This window comes from Paramormyrops kingsleyae, chromosome 21, assembly GCF_048594095.1.
Source record: "Paramormyrops kingsleyae isolate MSU_618 chromosome 21, PKINGS_0.4, whole genome shotgun sequence".
NCBI lineage: Eukaryota > Metazoa > Chordata > Actinopteri > Osteoglossiformes > Mormyridae > Paramormyrops > Paramormyrops kingsleyae.
Genome location: NC_132817.1, coordinates 1,102,236 through 1,121,072, shown reverse-complemented (window position 1 = coordinate 1,121,072; position 18,837 = coordinate 1,102,236). Strand labels below are relative to the sequence as shown.

At 43.0% G+C, this 18,837-nt stretch overlaps 1 protein-coding gene across 3 annotated transcripts in view; it reads left to right on the top strand.

The window, feature by feature from the left end:
• The window catches only part of LOC111835157 (homer protein homolog 3-like), a 90,557-nt gene extending 73,337 nt beyond the window's left edge, over positions 1–17,220 (top strand). For all 3 annotated transcript variants that reach the window (XM_072704121.1, XM_023795157.2, XM_072704122.1), the window contains 2 exons: positions 9,220–9,297; positions 14,680–17,220. In XM_072704121.1, the coding sequence (XP_072560222.1) occupies positions 9,220–9,297; positions 14,680–14,865 (264 nt within the window). In that variant the 3' untranslated portion in view covers positions 14,866–17,220. The remainder of the gene's footprint in view (positions 1–9,219; positions 9,298–14,679) is intronic.
• Positions 17,221–18,837: the final 1,617 nt, after the last annotated feature.

The following is an 18,837-nucleotide window of genomic DNA, read 5'->3' as shown; positions in this document are numbered from 1 at the left end:
TTGTCTTAAATTCCCAAAACTTCTGTGGTTACAGAAGTTAGCATGTGTTAACGGCACAGATTTTTTTGTTTTGCCTTAGCTTGCTGCTATGTACACCACTCTTGGTTCAGTTTCAATGGTATTTTGACTGTCCACGAGAGATCATGTCATTTAATGTAAATGTAAACTGTTGTATCTTGCAAATTGAGAATTCGTATGACTATTATGGTTGCCAACAGGATAGGTCGAAAGCTAGCTAGCAGCATGACAAGGAGTTCTAGCTCGTGGCTAACTAGCTAGCGTCCATAGACGGGGTTCACGGAGGATTCGAGGTTGAATGATGTTACCCTCAGTGACTTATCATTCATTAAATGAACATAAGTTTTTGTCTTTTTCTGCTTGTGCAGAAGGAGTCATGAAATTTGATGAGGCTGCCACTGAAGAGTACATCAAGATGCATGTTTCAGAGCACCTCAAGCATGCACCTCAAAGACATGGAGGTGGAGTATTCACTCAGGACTGATAAGCCCAGCCTACAGGACTTTGAACCAGAATTGTTTTACCCCATGTTCTTTCTGAAAACCATGTGAAAACTGAGTAGTGCAGAGCAGCCTGTAGCAGTTTTAAGTTGTAGGATCTCTAGAATGTCTTTCAACTGGTGCCATGATGATGATGCTGCAGTTCCAAGTTTTCTGTTCAGATGACAACTGTCACTCTGCGCATGTCTCTCACACTCACTCTCTCACACACACACAGTTTTCCCAAATCAGTTAAATTTATAGGCCTCCTTTCCACTTAAGACTTTGTGCCCTGATGTCTTCCTTTATTATCAATGTTATTGAACTGTGTCTGGCTTGGTTTAAGGACTAAAGGCCAGGGGTCACAAAGTGTATTAGGTCTGGTATATAGACACATTTCAGAGTGCTTCACAATGTTTTGGATGACAACCAGTTTGTTTTATTATTAGTAGTAGTAGTATTATTTTTTAATAAAGGTTTAAATGGGGGTATTGAGTTGTGATTTATTTGTAAACCTATGTGTATAACTGTTACCTATGTTTCCAGAGGGTGGAGGACATGTTTTCTGAACCAGTTAATTTTCCTGTAGCTTTTTGGCTGAACAGGTAGTTTGAACTGGAAATGCATTACAACTTTGTATGTGTCTCCAGTTATCCGAGACAGTCAAATTAAGTTATTGGAATATGATCTAGTCCCATTTCAGAAGGTGGCATACTGTTCCAGACCATTTTCCAATAACTTCATTTGATTGTCTCAGCCACAGATAACTGGAGACGCATACAAAGTTGTAAACAAAGCTACTGAAAAATTAACTGGTGGCCTATAGAAAACATGTCCTGCATGCTCTGGTAACATGGGACTACAGAGCCTATAGAAACAGTATAAAAACAACGTCTAAAATGAGTCTAAGCTTGACGTTGAAAAGACGGCCACAGCGACCACATTTGGACTATAAATAGCCCATACACGGAGGTCCCATGGACGTCAACACTAGACGTTCATTAGACGTCAAAAAAAAGACGTCGCCTGGTGTTACAAAACAACCCCTTCAGTGGACCAAAATTGGACGTCCAAAAACGACATATAAAAGACGTCATTCCGACGTCACTTTGCGCAGTGGGTAATGTTACGGGGCAAAATGGTTTGTTCATATTTTAATTGTAATTATCTAATTTTGTAAAATGACTTTTCAAATTTGCCTGTTTAAGCACAATGTCCACAGTGTTTTTAGTGGCCTCTGCTGTCACTGCAGAAAGAAAATCATCCATCTACTTTGTGTGGTGTTAACATGAAAAGTGACTGCACGGTCATGTTTTTTTTCATCATTTCTTTCCATGCCCTTATAAATGCATAATATATAAGCCTGTTATGTATATTAATCATTAAAATTGAAAAATGAATGAATTAAAATTAAAATGACAGATAATAGATTATGACAGAAGCTTAGCATTGCAAAAAAGAGGACACCAGATGTAAAGCGAGGTGTCAAAGAAAATACAGTGATCCCCTGCTATATCACGGTTCAGCTATGGTGCCCCCGCTATATCGCGGATTTTTCCCCGACGCTTTACAGTTCTCTGCGATGTGTGTGTGTGTATATATATATATTATTATTATTATGTCACTAATACTTAGCCCGACATCCACATATCATATGTGTTTACAAAGTGTGCTTTAATAAGTTTACATGTGTTTAAAGCATGTGGGAGGGGTATTTTAAGGCTTAAACTATATAAAAAAAAATGTTTATTTATATGGTCTTTCTATATTGTGGATTTTCACCTATCGCTGATGGGTTTGGAACGTAACTTCCGCGATATTCTATATGTAGGAAGTAGGACTGGACCAATATCTGAATTTGCATTGTGGATTATTAAATCAAGATTATTAAATATAATTATAATTAAATAAGCAGTAACTTGGTAAATTATATGACCATGAATGAGAATATGTTTATACAGCCTATGTTGTAAACAATACATAGGAAATGTTGTTTGTTAAAAATGCTCTCCAAACTGTGGTGTATAGCCTTACAATTTCCAATATTTACTTCACATGTTTTTTTAATTTGTAAGTTTCTATGTTACAGGGCAGAGATACAGGGCAGAACGTGTGACAATCTAAAGTGGGACTAACACGTGAAAGCCCCTTTTATCATGACTCAAATGCAAAAACTACTGAAGACATAATTAAAGCATTCTTTCCACTTTTTATTTTCCCCATTTGAAACAGGAGCAGAAAATGTTGCCCAAATAAATAGTGCACTGGTAGTGGTCATTATTGTGTAATGATGTCCGACAACTAAATTACGGAGTTAATAACTGATTACCATCATAATCACAAAAAACCAATAAGATAGGAAGTTATGTTTTAGGAAACTTTCATTGCTTTTATATATTTGGGGAAACCGCCATTGCCATTTGGAAGAGGAGCTTAAACAGAAATCAGTTTACGCACTTTTAGCAAGAAACACAAGCATGTTTACTCTGCTAGGGTTTAGCTGTAGGGTGGTGGGGTGTGCTTATTGCAGAACTGCAAGAAGGATTCTTTTGTTTGTTTTTAATTCAATAATACAGTTTGACCAGGTTAGATAGAATTGGTTGTAACTAGCAATGAAAACTCTTTACACAGATTTTTAAATTATCAATACACAAAAAGTGTACACACCAGTGTTAATTTTGTGGACGAAAAAATTTCGTCTCGTCATAGTTATCGTCAACGGCCTTTATTTTCAGACTAAAACCAGACGATAACTAAATAAAAATGATTTTGCAACGCCTAAGACTATGACGAAGTGTACTGACATTTTCGTTAACGAATAAAAAGGAGACAAAAATGTTTAACAGAGAGGAGATCCAGTCAGAACTAATGTAGTTCTCCTAAGGCAGGGATCAGTTAAATAAAATTTCTTGAAGCAAAGGTCCAGAAGATCATAATGTCTAACTATTTAGTGTGATATACGCTCACCTAAAGGATTATTAGGAACACCATACTAATAGAGTGTTTGACCCCCTTTCGCCTTCAGAACTGCCTTAAATCTACGTGGCATTGATTCAACAAGGTGCTGAAAGCATTCTTTAGAAATGTTGGCTCATATTGATAGGATAGCATCTTGCAGTTGATGGAGATTTGTGGGATGCACATCCAGGGCACGAAGCTCCCGTTCCACCACATCCCAAAGATGCTCTATTGGGTTGAGATCTGGTGACTGTGGGGGCCATTTTAGTACAGTGAACTGATTGTCATGTTCAAGAAACCAATTTGAAATGATTCGAGCTTTGTGACATAGTGCATTATCCTGCTGGAAGTAGCCATCAGAGGTACATGGTGGTCATAAAGGGATGGACATGGTCAGAAACAATGCTCAGGTAGGCCGTGGCATTTAAACGATGGCTAATTGGCACTAAGGGGCCTAAAGTGTGCCAAGAAAACATCCCCAACATTTTTCCAGTCTTCAACTGTCCAATTTTGGTGAGCTTGTGCAAATTGTAGCCTCTTTTTCCTATTTGTAGTGGAGATGAGTGGTACCCGGTGGGGTCTTCTGCTGTTGTAGCCCATCCGCCTCAAGGTTGTGCGTGTTGTGGCTTCACAAATGCTTTGCTGCATACCTCGGTTGTAACGAGTGGTTATTTCAGTCAAACTTGCTCTTCTATCAGCTTGAATCAGTCGGCCCATTCTCCTCTGACCTCTAGCATCAACAAGTCATTTTCGCCCACAGGACTGCCGCATACTGGATGTTTTTCCCTTTTCACACCATTCTTTGTAAACCCTAGGAATGGTTGTGCGTGAAAATCCCAGTAACTGAGCAGATTGTGAAATACTCAGACCGGCCCGTCTGGCACCAACAACCATGCCACGCTCAAAATTGCTTAAATCACCTTTCTTTCCCATTCTGACATTCAGTTTGGAGTTCAGGAGATTGTCTTGACCAGGACCACACCCCTAAATGCATTGAAGCAACTGCCATGTGATTGGTTGATTAGATAATTGCATTAATGAGAAATTGAACAGGTGTTCCTAATAATCCTTTAGGTGAGTGTATATAGTTACTGTAAGTAGTGTATTAGTTGTATCAACATCTACTAAATAAAGGTAGGGCTGCATTTCAAAATAAGAGAAAATAAATAAAATGTGAAAATTGTGCATGTTTAAATAAAGTGCTTAACTTAAGACCCTAATACAGTCGTGTCTATAGGTGTATTTACATGGTTAAATACAAAGGCAGATTATTTACAAGGTAAGAACTGATACATATGTGCAGAAATCTCGAATTGAAAATCTCACTCCAGCCAGCTGGCGGAAGTTAGCAACCCGGATTTTTGTTTGAAATAAAAAGTAAAGTGCACTGTTTTCTGTCATGTAGCGTGGTCGGCAGACAGGCAGAAAGGCAATCAGAGCCGGTCAGACGTGCAAACAGGGTTTAATAGGGTAGACAGGGCGGACGATCACAGGCAGGGCAACACAACACTACACACGTCAATGACAAGTCTGGGGAAGACTGACTCAGATGAGGACTAAATACACAAGACAAGCTAAGGGTAACGAGCAACAGGTGAGAACAATCAGGCAGAAACAGGAGGTAACGAGGTGGGCGTGGCACACATTAGGATCGGACGGAGCTGGGCGTGACATTTTCACCTGAAACGGCTCGTCATTCCGTTTGCGTTGTTACTCCAACAAATATAAAATGAATAGTGGTACCTCAGTTCTCAAACTCATTAGAACTCGAATTTCTTAAAAGTCGAACCAACCAGTTCGGAAAAAAATTACCTAGTACTTGATCTGCATCTCAGAAGTCATACTGTGAATGCCGACCTAAGATAACTTGTACACAGGGAAATGAGTCATGCAGCACGTCTCAGCAGAAACAAAGGGTAACGCTTCAGTCTCAGCCTCGCATTCACTGTAATAGTATCGTGCATGTTTACACAAGCTGAATACATATATATAGACAGTAAAAATACATTTAGACAATGATAGACAGTAACAGTAATTATTATTATATAATAAAATACATTTAAAAATAAAGATTTCTTATTCATTATTTTAATATTAATAATAAAGCATTAATACATTTAATTACAATAATATTATAGTGCTGAGCGGGGACGGAACGGAGACAAAGGCGCAGACGTCAGGGTATCAGGGAATACAGGGTTTAATTACAGGTAAGGCAGGCAAAACGCAGACGGACAATACAATGACAGGACTGGGGAAACAAACTGAAACGTGGACGAAATACAGAGGATTCATGACAACAACCAGAAACAGCTGATCACACACGGGGTTAAGGAGGGGGTGTAGCACACGGAAGGAGCGGACGATTGCCGGACGATTGGGGCATGACACATTGCTTTTTTTAAATTTACACATTGTTTGGATACATTTATTTTCTTACTTTACAAATTACTGCTTTGATAAATGTCCTTAGATGTGTTTAGTACAGTATATGTTCTTCTTGTTTTATCCGGTTCATTTTGTATTTAAATGCTTAAAAAAAAAAAAAACATATTTAGGTGTAATTTTTGGGGCCGGGAACCAATTAATTGGTTTTCCATTATTTATTATGTGGAAAATTCGATCAGAACCCGAACTTTTTAGGATTCGTTCTGGAGTTCTGAACGGATTAAGTTCGAGTTCTGAGGTACCACTGTATGGGAAAAACACGTCACGTTTTATATCTTTTCGAAACAAGACCGTCCATATCCTACTCTAACAGCGATTAAAGTCTTTAATTTTATTGCCGGTGTGGGATTATAGAAAACCAATACTTAAATCCATGAACACTAAAATATATGACATAATTTGGACTAATTTTAGGTTTATAATGGTATAATTTAGATTTGCCGTAAGATTTCCTGCGTGAGTCTGAAAGCGAGTGTCATGCCAGATGCTTGAGATCTGGCTACCCTGAAAACGTACATTTTTTGTTTCACCCGAGTTGATTAATATAACATATAACATTACTTTGTACAGTTGTTAAAAAGCTGAAACTTCAATGAACAATGAAATCACCAATAAACTATGTCTACAAATACTTATTTGAATATTTCTATTGTAATATTCAGAGAGAGCAGGCCCGGTGGCATTATAGCCTATGCACTTTGAAGTAATTTCATTTTTGCACTAATGGCACTACTGATTTTACCATTTGAAGATGTGTAGCTATACAAAATATATCAACTTGGACAGCAATAAGTTCCATCCATCCATGCATCTATCCATTTTACACTACTTATCCAGGGTCAGGTCACGGGGGCAGCAGTCTAAGCAGGGATGCCCAGACCTCTCTCTCAGCAACCACCTCTTCCAGCTCCTCCGGGGGAATACCAAGGTGTTCCCAGGCCAGCTGAGAGATATGATCTCTGCAGTGTGTCCTGGGTCTGCCTCAGGGCCTCCTCCCTGTTGGACATGACCAGAGCACCTCCCCAGAGAGCCGTCCAGGAGGCACACTAGATAGATGCCCGAACCACCTCAACTGGCTCCTTTCGATGTAGAGGAACAGAGGCTTTACTTTGAGCCCCTCCCGAATTTCTGAGCTCCTCACCCTATCTCTAAGGCTGAGCCCAGACACTCTGTGGAGGAAACTCATTTCTGCCATTTGTATCCGTGATCTCATTCTTTTGGTCATTACCCAGAGTTCATAACCATAAGTGAGAGTAAGAACATAGATTGACTGGTAAATCGAGAGCTTTGCCTTCCAGCTCAGCTCCCTCTTAGCCACGACAGAATGGTACAACATCCACATTACTGGCAATGTTACATCGATCCATCTGTTGATCTCCAGCTCCCTTCTTCCCTCATTCATGTATAAGACCCCAAGATACTTAAACTCCTCCGCCTGGGGTAGCAACTCATCCCCCACCTGGAGCAGGCAATCCACCCTTTTCCAGTTGAGAACCATGGCCTCAGACTTGGAGGTGCTGATCCTCATCCCGGCCACTTCACACTTAGCTGCAAACCATAGTTTGAGAATCACTGACATGTACAATGTTCCCGGAAAGTTTGCAAAAAGATCTACAGAATACATTTTGATGCCAGATGACTGTGTTTACAAGATGGCGACTGCAGCTTCCCTTTTCAGCTTTCCATTTTTTCCATTTTGGTATAGATTTCCTAGGAAGATATTACTTTACTAAAGTGCTTTGCAGTATGTTTGAATTAGCATTATAGTTAATAGATCTGACAGTTATTTATGTATGTAACTATAATATCAGTGTTAAAATTATGCGTGCCCCACAGTTTGAGAATCACTGATGTGTACAATGTTCCTGGAAAGTTTGGGGGGAAAAAAAACACAGAATACATTTAGAAGCCAGTTGGCTGTGCTTATAAGGTGGTGGCTGCAGCTTCCATTTTCATATTCTGCTGCCCTGTTGTGCAGTTCCAATGTAAGGTTGATTAGGAGTCTATCATTGGGAAGATTTTCAGGGTTAGATTTTCACAGATATGATGAAGTGGTAATAAGATAATTTGAAGTGGTAATAAGATCCATTATAGATCAAATAAATAGAGTAATAATAATTAGAGTTAGCGTCTTTAGCGTTAGCATTAAGCATCTTATCAACTCAGCCATTTCTTTGTTGTCACTAAGTGCTGTTGCTTCAGTTTTGATGCAATTTTAATGCAACTTGAAAGTCCAGATCTTCATCCATATAGTGTGCCTGCAAAGGTTGAAACAGATCTGTCAAATATTTTATGAGTTATTGTAATGTGGTAAGTGTCAGAAAGTACCCTTTTTTCTTGCTTTCACTCTGCGGTGCTGCTTCAATTTTCAAATTCTCACAATTTGATCCAGTTTGTCACTCCTACAATGTGCCTGCAAAGTTTGATAAAGATCCATAAAATACTTTCAGAGTTACTTTGTTCAATACAAGTGTCTTCTACAGCTGACATTTCCTTCCTTTGTTGCCAAACAGTGCTGCTGCTTCATTTTTGGGTCAGTTCATCTGAAAATGAAATCAGGTGTAGATCTACTTCTTGATTTATATCATTCACAAGGTCCAATGTCATACTTTTCACATTTCCATTTGCAGCCACTAAGTGGCTTTGCTTCAATTTTGGGGCAGTGTGTGGCCAAATTAAATCAGTTCCCGGTTAGCACCCAAAGTCTGACATCAGCCTGGTCCCAAATACAAATGCATTCCCTGTCTGGGCAATACAGTCAGGCCTGCAGATCAATTTTTGGTTTTCCACAGAATAGAAAAAGATGTCATTCCACTAATCTGCACCTGCAACCCCCGCTTGGCAAGTGGCTCAGAGGTTAGACAGTCACTGGTATTGGCGATATTAATCAATAATATATCAGTATCGGTCAAAATTTCCATATTGGTGCACAATTGTTATGTACATTTCGTATAGATAAACAATTTAAAGACATGTATGACAAATTAACGACAGGAAAGCCAGAGCACAAAAGAGAAGGTCACTTTTATGTTGAATCGTGGAGCATTTTTTTTCCTGAAAAAAGTTCCTGTGAGAGGGTTTTAATTGTGATGAAAAGACAGATGTCATTAAAGAATTAATCATCTTTCATCTTAATAACAATTATACACTGTGTGCCCTTCAGAATGAACATAAGAATTAAAACTTTACTACAGGGGAACATAAATAGGAGAATGAGGAAGTGTTTGAGAAGCTGGTGACTGCAGATATTTTCTGACCATGCTCATGACCCTATACAAGCAGTGGTGTTGCTTATGTGGTGTTGCTTATGTTTCAGGAAATTCATATTCTGCAGAAGAAGTCAAACTACCATGAGATAGAGCAAGAACGAGAGGAGGCTATCCATAGGCTGCAGGTGATCTCTTTAATTAAGTCCATATGGGCAACTATGCATTCTACAGTACTTTCAGTTTGATTTTTAGTACTTTTAGTACTTGACTACAAAATACCTTAAGAATGTTGGTTGCCTCATCTCCATCCATCCATCAATAATCTGGGACGTGGGAGAGGTGAGGCTGAAACAGCACAAGGCAGGGTATACCATCAATGGGATGATAATCCATCATTGAGCATATATGTACTCACAGACAACAGGTAATAGAGAGGACAGTCAGCCTAAACAACATGTCTTTGGACTGCTCAAAATCCTCAAAACTCGGAATGAATGTACAATAATGCCCGCTTCTTCCATTCATCCATCCATCCTTCCAACCACTTCACTTATGCTGGTCAGGGTTGCAAGGCACTTTTATATACTGCTCAAAAAAATTAAAGGAACAATTTTTAATCAGAGTTTAGCATAAAGTCAATTAAACTTCTGGGATATTGATCTGGTTATTTAAGTAGCAGAGGGGGTTGTTAATTTCAGCAGCTTTGGTGTTAATGAAATTAACAACAAGTGCATTAGAGGGGCCCCTCCTGGAGCCGACACCTTATCGTGGTGGAGGGGTTTGCGTGTTCCAGTGATCCCAGGAGCTAAGTTGCCCTGGGCTTTATGCCCCTGGTAGGGTCACCCAAGGCAAACAGGTCCGGGGTGAGGAACCAGACAAAGTTCGGCTCAAAAGACCCCATATGATGAAAAAGATTTTGGAAACACGTTTTCCCTTGCCCGGATGCGGGTCACCGGGGCCCCCCCCTGGAGCCAGGCCTGGGGTTGGGGCACGATGGCGAGCGCCTGGTGGCCAGGCCTATACCCATGGGGCCTGGTCGGGCACAGCCCGAACAAGGCACGTGGGTCCCCCTTCCAATGGGCTCACCACCCGTAGGAGGGGCCATAGGGGTCGGGTGCATTGTGAGCTGGGCAGTGGCCAAAGGCGGGGACCTTGGCGGTCCGATCCTCGGCTGCAGAAGCTAGCTCTTGGGACATGGAATGTCACCTCTCTGATGGGGAAGGAGCCTGAGCTGGTGCGCGAGGTTGTGAAATTCCGGCTAGATATAGTCGGGCTCACCTCGACGCACGGCTTGGGCTCTGGAACCAGTCTCCTTGAAGGGGGTTGGACCCTTTTCCACTCTGGAGTTGCCTGCGGGGAGAGGCGCCGAGCGGGGGTGGGCATACTTATTGCCCCCTGGCTGGGCGCCTGTACATTGGGGTTTACCGCGGTGGACAAGAGGGTAGCCTCCCTTCGCCTTCGGGTGGGGGGACGGGTTCTGACTGTTGTTTGCGCTTATGCGCCGAGCGGCAGTTCAGAGTACCCACCCTTTTTAGAGTCTCTGGAAGGGGTGTTGGAGAGCATTCCTTCTGGGGACTCTCTTGTTCTGCTAGGGGACTTCAATGCTCACGTGGGCAATGACAGTGAGACCTGGAGTGGCGTGATTGGGAGGAACGCCCCCCCCGATCTGAACCCGAGTGGTGTTCTGTTGTTGGACTTCTGTGCTCGCCACGGATTGTCCATAATGAACACCATGTTCAGGCATAAGGGTGTTCATATGTGCACTTGGCACCAGGACACCCTAGGCCGCAGTTCGATGATCGACTTTGTAGTCGTGTCGTCGGACTTGCGGCCGCATGTCTTGGACACTCGGGTGAAGAGAGGGGCGGAGCTGTCAACTGATCACTACCTGGTGGTGGGTTGGCTCCGCTGGTGGGGGAGGAAGCCGGCCAGGCCTGGCAGGCCCAAGCGTATAGTGAGGGTCTGCTGGGAACGTCTGGCTGAATCCCCTGTCAGGAGGAGTTTCAACTCCTACCTCCGGCAGAACTTTTCCCATGTCCCGGGGGAGGCGGGGGACATTGAGTCCGAATGGGCCATGTTCCGTGCCTCCATTGTGGAGGCGGCTGACCGGAGCTGTGGCCGTAAGGTAGTCGGTGCCTGTCGCGGCGGCAATCCGCGAACCCGCTGGTGGACACCAGTGGTGAGGGATGCCGTCAAGCTGAAGAAGGAGTCCTATCGGGCCTATTTAGCCTGTGGGACTCCAGAGGCAGCTGACGGGTACCGGCAGGCCAAGCGGGATGCGGCTTCGGCGGTCGCTGAGGCAAAAACTCGGGTTTGGGAGGAGTTTGGTGAGGCCATGGAAAACGACTTCCGGAAGGCTTCGAGGCGATTCTGGTCCACCATCCGGCGGCTCCGGGTGGGAAAGCGGTGCAACATCAACACTGTTTATGGTGGGGATGGGGTGCTGCTGACCTCAACCCGGGACATTTTGGGTCGGTGGAAGGAATACTTCGAAGACCTCCTCAATCCCACCGACACGCCTTCCGATGTGGAAGCAGAGTATGGGGACTTGGGTGTGGACTCCCCTATCTCGGGGGCGGAGGTCGCTGAGGTGGTTAAAAAGCTCCTCGGTGGCCGAGCCCCGGGGGTGGATGAGATCCGCCCAGAGTTCCTGAAGGCTCTGGATGCTGTAGGGCAGTCTTGGTTGACACGCATCTGCAGCATCGCGTGGACATCGGGGGCAGTGCCTCTGGACTGGCAGACCGGGGTGGTGGTCCCCCTCTTCAAGAAAGGGGACCAGAGGGTGTGCTCCAACTATAAGGGGATCACACTCCTCAGCCTCCCTGGTAAGGTCTATTCGGGGGTTCTGGAGAGGAGGGTCCGCCGGATTGTCGAACCTCGGATTCAGGAGGAGCAGTGTGGTTTTCGCCCCGGCCGTGGAACAGTGGACCAGCTCTATACTCTCCGCAGGGTTCTGGAGGGTTCATGGGAGTTTGCCCAACCAGTCTACATGTGTTTTGTGGACTTGGAGAAGGCATTCGACCGTGTCCCTCGGGCAGTCCTGTGGGGGGTGCTCCGGGAGTATGGGGTGCCGGGCTTCCTTTTAAGGGCTGTTCGGTCCCTGTATGACCGGTGCCAGAGTCTGGTCCGCATGAGCGGCAATAAGTCGGACTTGTTTCCGGTGAGGGTTGGACTCCGTCAGGGCTGTCCTTTGTCACCGATTCTGTTCATAACTTTTATGGACAGAATTTCTAGGCGCAGCCAGGGCGTTGAGGGTGTCCGGTTTGGTGACCTCAGGATTAGGTCTCTGCTTTTTGCAGATGATGTGGTCCTGTTGGCCTCATCAGACCGTGACCTTCGGCTCTCGCTGGGACAGTTCGCAGCCGAGTGTGAAGCGGCTGGGATGAGAATCAGCACCTCCAAATCCGAGACCATGGTCCTCAGCCGGAAAAGGGTAGAATGCTCTCTCCGGGTCGGGGATGGAATCCTTCCCCAAGTGGAGGAGTTTAAGTATCTCGGGGTCTTGTTCACGAGTGGGGGGACGATGGAGCGGGAGGTCGACAGGCGGATCGGTGCGGCGTCCGCAGTGATGCGGGCGCTGCATCGGTCTGTCATGGTGAAGAAGGAGCTGAGCCAAAAGGCGAAGCTCTCGATTTACCAGTCGATCTACGTTCCTACCCTCACCTATGGTCACGAGCTGTGGGTAGTGACCGAAAGAACGAGATCGCGAGTGCAAGCGGCCGAAATGAGTTTCCTCCGCAGGGTGGCTGGGCTCTCCCTTAGAGATAGGGTGAGGAGCTCGGTCATTCGGGAGGGACTCAGAGTAGAGCCGCTGCTCCTCCGCATTGAGAGGAGTCAGATGAGGTGGCTCGGGCATCTGATTAGGATGCCTCCTGGGCGCCTCCCTGGTGAGGTGTTCCGGGCATGTCCCACTGGGAGGAGGCCCCGGGGAAGACCCAGGACACGCTGGAGGGACTATGTCTCTCGGCTGGCCTGGGAACACCTCGGGATTCCCCCAGAGGAGCTGGAGGAAGTGGCCGGGGAGAGGGAAGTCTGGGTTTCCCTGCTGAGACTGCTGCCCCCGCGACCCGACCTCGGATAAGCGGGAGAAAATTGATGGATGGATGGATGCATTAGAGGGGCAACAATGAGACGACCCCCAAAACAGGAATGATTTAACAGTTTTTTTTAACTAGTTTTGCTACAGTCAGTGTCACTACAGGTAGCAGGAGGCGATACCTGGACCGTGCAGAGATTGCACAGGTAATCCAACTCCTCCAGAATGGCACATCAATACGTGCCATTGCCAGAAGGTTTGCTGTGTCTCCCAGCACAGTCTCAAAAGCATTGATTCCAGACTCCAGGAGACAAGCAGTTACTCTAGGAGAGCTGGACAGGGCCGTAGAAGTTCCTTAACCCACCAGGAGACACCGGTATCTGCTCCTTTATGCAAAGAGAAACAGGATGAGCACTGCCATAGGCCTACAAAATGACCTCCAGCAGGCCACTGGTGTGAATGTCTCTGACCAAACAATCAGACACAGACTTCATGAGGGTGGCCTGAGTGCCCAACATCTTCTAGTGGGCCCTGTGCTCACTGCCCAGCACCATGGAGCTTGACTGGCATTTGCTATAGAATACCAGAATTGACAGGTCCACCACTAGTGCCCTATGCTTTTCACAGATAAGAGCAGGTTCACCCTGAGCACATGTGACAGACGTGAAAGGGTCTGGAGAAGCCATGGAGAATGTTATGCTGCCTGTAATATTGTTCAGCATGATCGGTTTGGTGGGGAGGCATATCTATGGAGGGACCCACAGACCTCTACAGGCTAGACAACAGCACCTTGACTGCCATTAGGTATCGGGATGAAATCCTTGGACCCATTGTCAGACCCAATGCTGGTACAGTGGGTCCTGGGTTCCCCCTGGTGCACAACAATGCCCGGCTTCATGTGGCAAGAGTATGCAGGCAGTTCCTGGAGGATGCCATTGACTGCCCCCCACGCTCACCTGACCTAAATCCAATAGAGTACCTCTGGGACATTATGTTACAGTCCATCCAACGCTACCAGATTGCACCTCAGACTGTCCAGGAGCTCAGTGATGCCCTGGTCTAGATCTGGGAGGAGATCCCCAAGGACACCATCCATCGTCTCATTAGGAGATGCCCTGACATTGTCAGGTATGCATACAGGCACGAGGGGGCCATACAAACTACTGAGTACAATTTTGAGTTGCTGCAATGAAATTTCAGCAAAATGGACTAACCTGCTACATCATTTTTTCTCTGTAGGTTGATAATTATCTTTTCCATCAAACGTTGTGGCATCCTTTTGTTCCTAACACATTACAAAACCATATCAGTATAGATATCCATCATGATTTTTTTTTTCCAATTGAGATCTGATTTGTGTTTTCAAGGTGTTCCTTCAAGATTTCTGAGCAGTGTACATTTGTATTATTGATATAATCTGTATTATATGTACTGGACACAAAACAGGTGAAAAGTACTATTTGTAAGCTGAAACAACAGTAAGCAATTGATAAACACCACCAATGACCTTGTCGCTTCTCATGGTTTTCAGGAGATGGAGATGCGGAACATAGAGCTGGAGCGGCGGGTGCAGAATGCTGAGCAAACTCTAGCCTCCTCCCTTGAGGACAGGGACCGGACTGAAAGTGAGATGCAAAGGGTCATTGACATCTTGGATGTCAAGATCTTTGATTTGAATGACTTACGGCAAAGCCTAGTAAAGCTGATTGATAAGTAGATCAGGTAGAATGCCATCTATTGGCCACTATATACAATGCTGGTAAGCGGGGAGAGGTGGCTCGGATCATCCCAACCAGAAGTGATATTTTACCATGAGGGAAGAGAGCCCTGACACAGCCTGTAGAATTACACTCATAATTTTCGATTCTTTTATTTTTTTCGGTTTTGGTATAGTTTTCACAGAAATATTGATTTACTAAAGTGCTTTGCAGTATGTTTGAATTAGCGTTACAGTTAACATCAGCACTGTCAGTTATTTATGCATATAAAAGCTATAACATCAGTGTTAAAATTAACAATGATGAACAGGTACTGGGATTCAGTTATTTACTTATAGTATGAACTGTTTCAAAAATGGGTAGTCATAATTTTTTAATGAAAATGTGTACAACCAAAAGGAATGTTTTTAGAATTTAAAATGCTTTTAGAACTGTTTAAAAGCATAGAGTGATGTGTGAAACTCAAATTTGCCAATAGCGAAAGTGCCATCATTCTTACAGGTTTAGTGCTTTTGTTCATTATATTACACTGTTTTAATGTTCTTTAAACTAAGCTAGAAACACATGTCCAAATAGGTGAGCTCACATTTCTACCTGAACTGTGTGATTGACCTGTCAAAATTCAGGATATATTTAATTTTTAGATGCACATTTTATTAATTCAGAGCAACATATATGGTGAAAGAGGCAAAACAGCAATACATTCACAGTACCAACTGTTGACAGACAATTATTGACAGATATACATCTATAGTGTCGACATTACTTAACAGCATCAATACAATAGGTAGTGAAAAATTGCTTAGTGATCATAATGCACATTGCATAATAGTTATTTAGACACACCCAAGCAAATGTGAAATGATTAAAAAAAATTGCAATGAATATGTAACTTTGACCACATCATTGGTATTACAAAACATATTAGCATTGATCTTTGGACAAGTTAGCTTTGGTAACACAATGCAAAAGCAGGACTATTATATGCAAGTGAAGCTTCAGCATGGACCTTATTGTTTCAGTAAGCTCCCAATAAGCATTATTCTGTTTTCTGCCACTACTTCCCAGATTAGTTTTTGGATTCATGTGATTATATGTTGTATAATATATAACATATTTTTTTTGTAATGCTGTGCTTTATGCTGAGTTAACAGCTTCATGTGGTAAATGTAATATTGAAATGTTTAATAGAAATATTGTCATAAGGGCTCTTGGTAAAATTGCCTTTACTCCAAAAGGTTATTAATACAAAGATTATCTTAGTGGAGTAAAATCCAATAAATGTTCCAAGGATTTGTTGAACAAACGAGGCAGAGGATTATTCCAGTTTGCTCACTTGCGAATCATTATGTGGGGACGCGCTCATTTTAATCTGGGTGAGGAAACTGATTTCTTCCCATAATTTGTCAGGTGTGACAAATACATGCTTCATTAATGCTGGCATGGATACAAAACATTTTTTCTAATCTATTTAACTGGACCCTGCTGCATTTAACCTCTGACCTCAAGACTTGGGAGGAACATGCTTTAAAAGGCATCAAAGAACAGTTAGCGAGTATTCTGTTTAATGGAACTGCCTCAGAAAGTCTGACTTTATAATATATTGCCATTTTTGAAACTTGTTATACTGAAATGTTATTTATGCCAAATAGGTAGGTAGATGTATTATATTGTTGGTAAATCTTTCATGCAGCTATTAATATTTGGCTCAGTCGAAACATTTTAGAGTAATTTGTACACAGCATAGGTTGTAGGTTTCAACCATAACAATGATTGCTTACTCCAGTTGTAACTACATTAATAGCTGCATGTGTTTTGTACTGAAGCAGCAATAACATGTGTAAGTGGATCTAGTATATTTTGAAAGTTTTTTTTTAAAATTTGCCTGAAAGTATATTTTTGAATATGTGAAAGCTAGCAATAAACAATGCAATCATGTTGTTACAAGATAAAAACATGAATGTTTTGGAAACGGCTCTTATACTGTTATAAACTTCTGCTATGGGAAATTGAGATAATCGGTTTTGCACTCTTTAAAGCAAACTAGGTCTGCATGTGTATGTACTGTCTTGAGATATGTGGTTATTAATTAAAAATAATTTAATCTTATGACGTTTTAGTATTCACTTCATTCACCCCATGAATATAGTGAAAACTAACTTTTCAAAATGGCAATTTCAGATTCTAACTGTAGGAATCATTTCTGTGTGTGTAACGAAAGTAGTTGTACACAGTGTTTTGCAAATCAAAATCCCCTTGTGAAATGCTAGAGTTTAATGTGAGGCTACAGGAACACCAGAACACCGTATGTATTATATTTATTTTAAAGGTTTTTTTGATCCGTGTTACACTAAAGAAGCAATATGACTTTCATTATTATTTCATTAGTATGCAATAAAATATTTCAATAAACTAATGGCAAACTATGTATTATGATGTGATTGAGTATTTATGTGGTTTTGTTTGAGGGGAGTTGAAGTAAATGAAACTGAAAGGTATTTACTATTTCATAATCAAAATAGATTATTTTTGTGCTCAATCAAAGAGTTGTTTATATAGGTGTGGTTGCTGCCATTGATGTGAGCCTGATGTACTCCAACCATAGAACATTCAGTGGGTGTCATTGCATTATGAGACCCTAGTTCTATAGACCCCTACCCTACATTATTTGCTAATGAATGTCTTCCTCTTTCCTCTTTAGAAAATAATGATGAGATTATCAAGATTAGAGATGGATGGGTAGCAAATTAACACTGATACCCATGAAAATCTAATTTTAACTTTTTAACTTTTAAGTTTTAACTATAAAGATCAAAGTTTTAGGAGGTCCCTAAACATAAATGCCCCAGAAATATTTTCTAATGTTTTTGGGTTAAATATATGGGTAAAGATAAATAAGTACAATACTCTGCATGCTTTAGCAAATCAATACCTTCTGAATGACCTCATTTGAAAACATGATAAAACACTGAACATGAAGAGTATAGATTTGATGAGAGGTAACAAATGGGACAAGAATACAGGAGGAAGATGGATTATGCTTGATAGGAGGTGGAGTACCTGAGAAGATTACTCTATGCAAGCTAAGCACAAAAATATGTTGCATCATGTGGACAGCCGAGTGCGTTGGGTAACCAGACAATTCATATCAAGGAGGACACATTGAGCTTGAACAGGATTTGTCAACTACTATTTCAGTTAAAAGGACCTTAAGCACTGAGTTCTTGCTGTGCGCTGATTGGTCCGTCTCATATAATCATGCATGTGTCACTAATGTTAATACGAAAGTTGATAAAACTTGAAGTAACTCAAAGTGTCCTCCCTGACATGAATTATCTTGTCACCCTATGGGTGCGTATGTGTTACCTACCTGGGGAAGAAATGGCACCAGGATGCACTATGGAGGCAGTGGGATGCTCTGGGCAACATTCTGCTGGGAAACCTTGGGTCCTGGCATTCATTAATGCGGATGTGACTTTGCCACCTACCACCTACCTTAACACTGCTGCAGATCAAGGACCGCTTCATGGCAATAGTATTTCCCAATGGCAGTGGCCTGTTTCAACGGGATAATGTACCTTGCCACACTGCAAAAATTGTTCAGGAATAGTTTGGAGCCGACACCTTATCGTGGTGGAGGGGTTTGCGTGTTGCAGTGATCCAAGGAGCTACGTTGCCCGGGGCTTAATGCCCCTGGTAGGGTCACCCAAGGCAAACAGGTCCTGGGTGAGGAACCAGACGAAGTGCGGCTCAAAAGACCCCTTATGAAGAAAAACAATATGGAAACACGTTTTCCCTTGCCCGGACGCGGGTCACCGGGGCCCACCCCTGGAGCCAGGCCTGGGGCTCGATGGCGAGCGCCTAGTGGCCAGGCCTATACCCATGGGGCCTGGTCGGGCACAGCCCGAACAAGGCACGTGGGTCCCCCCTCCAGTGGGCTCACCACCCATAGGAAGGGCCATAGGGGTCGG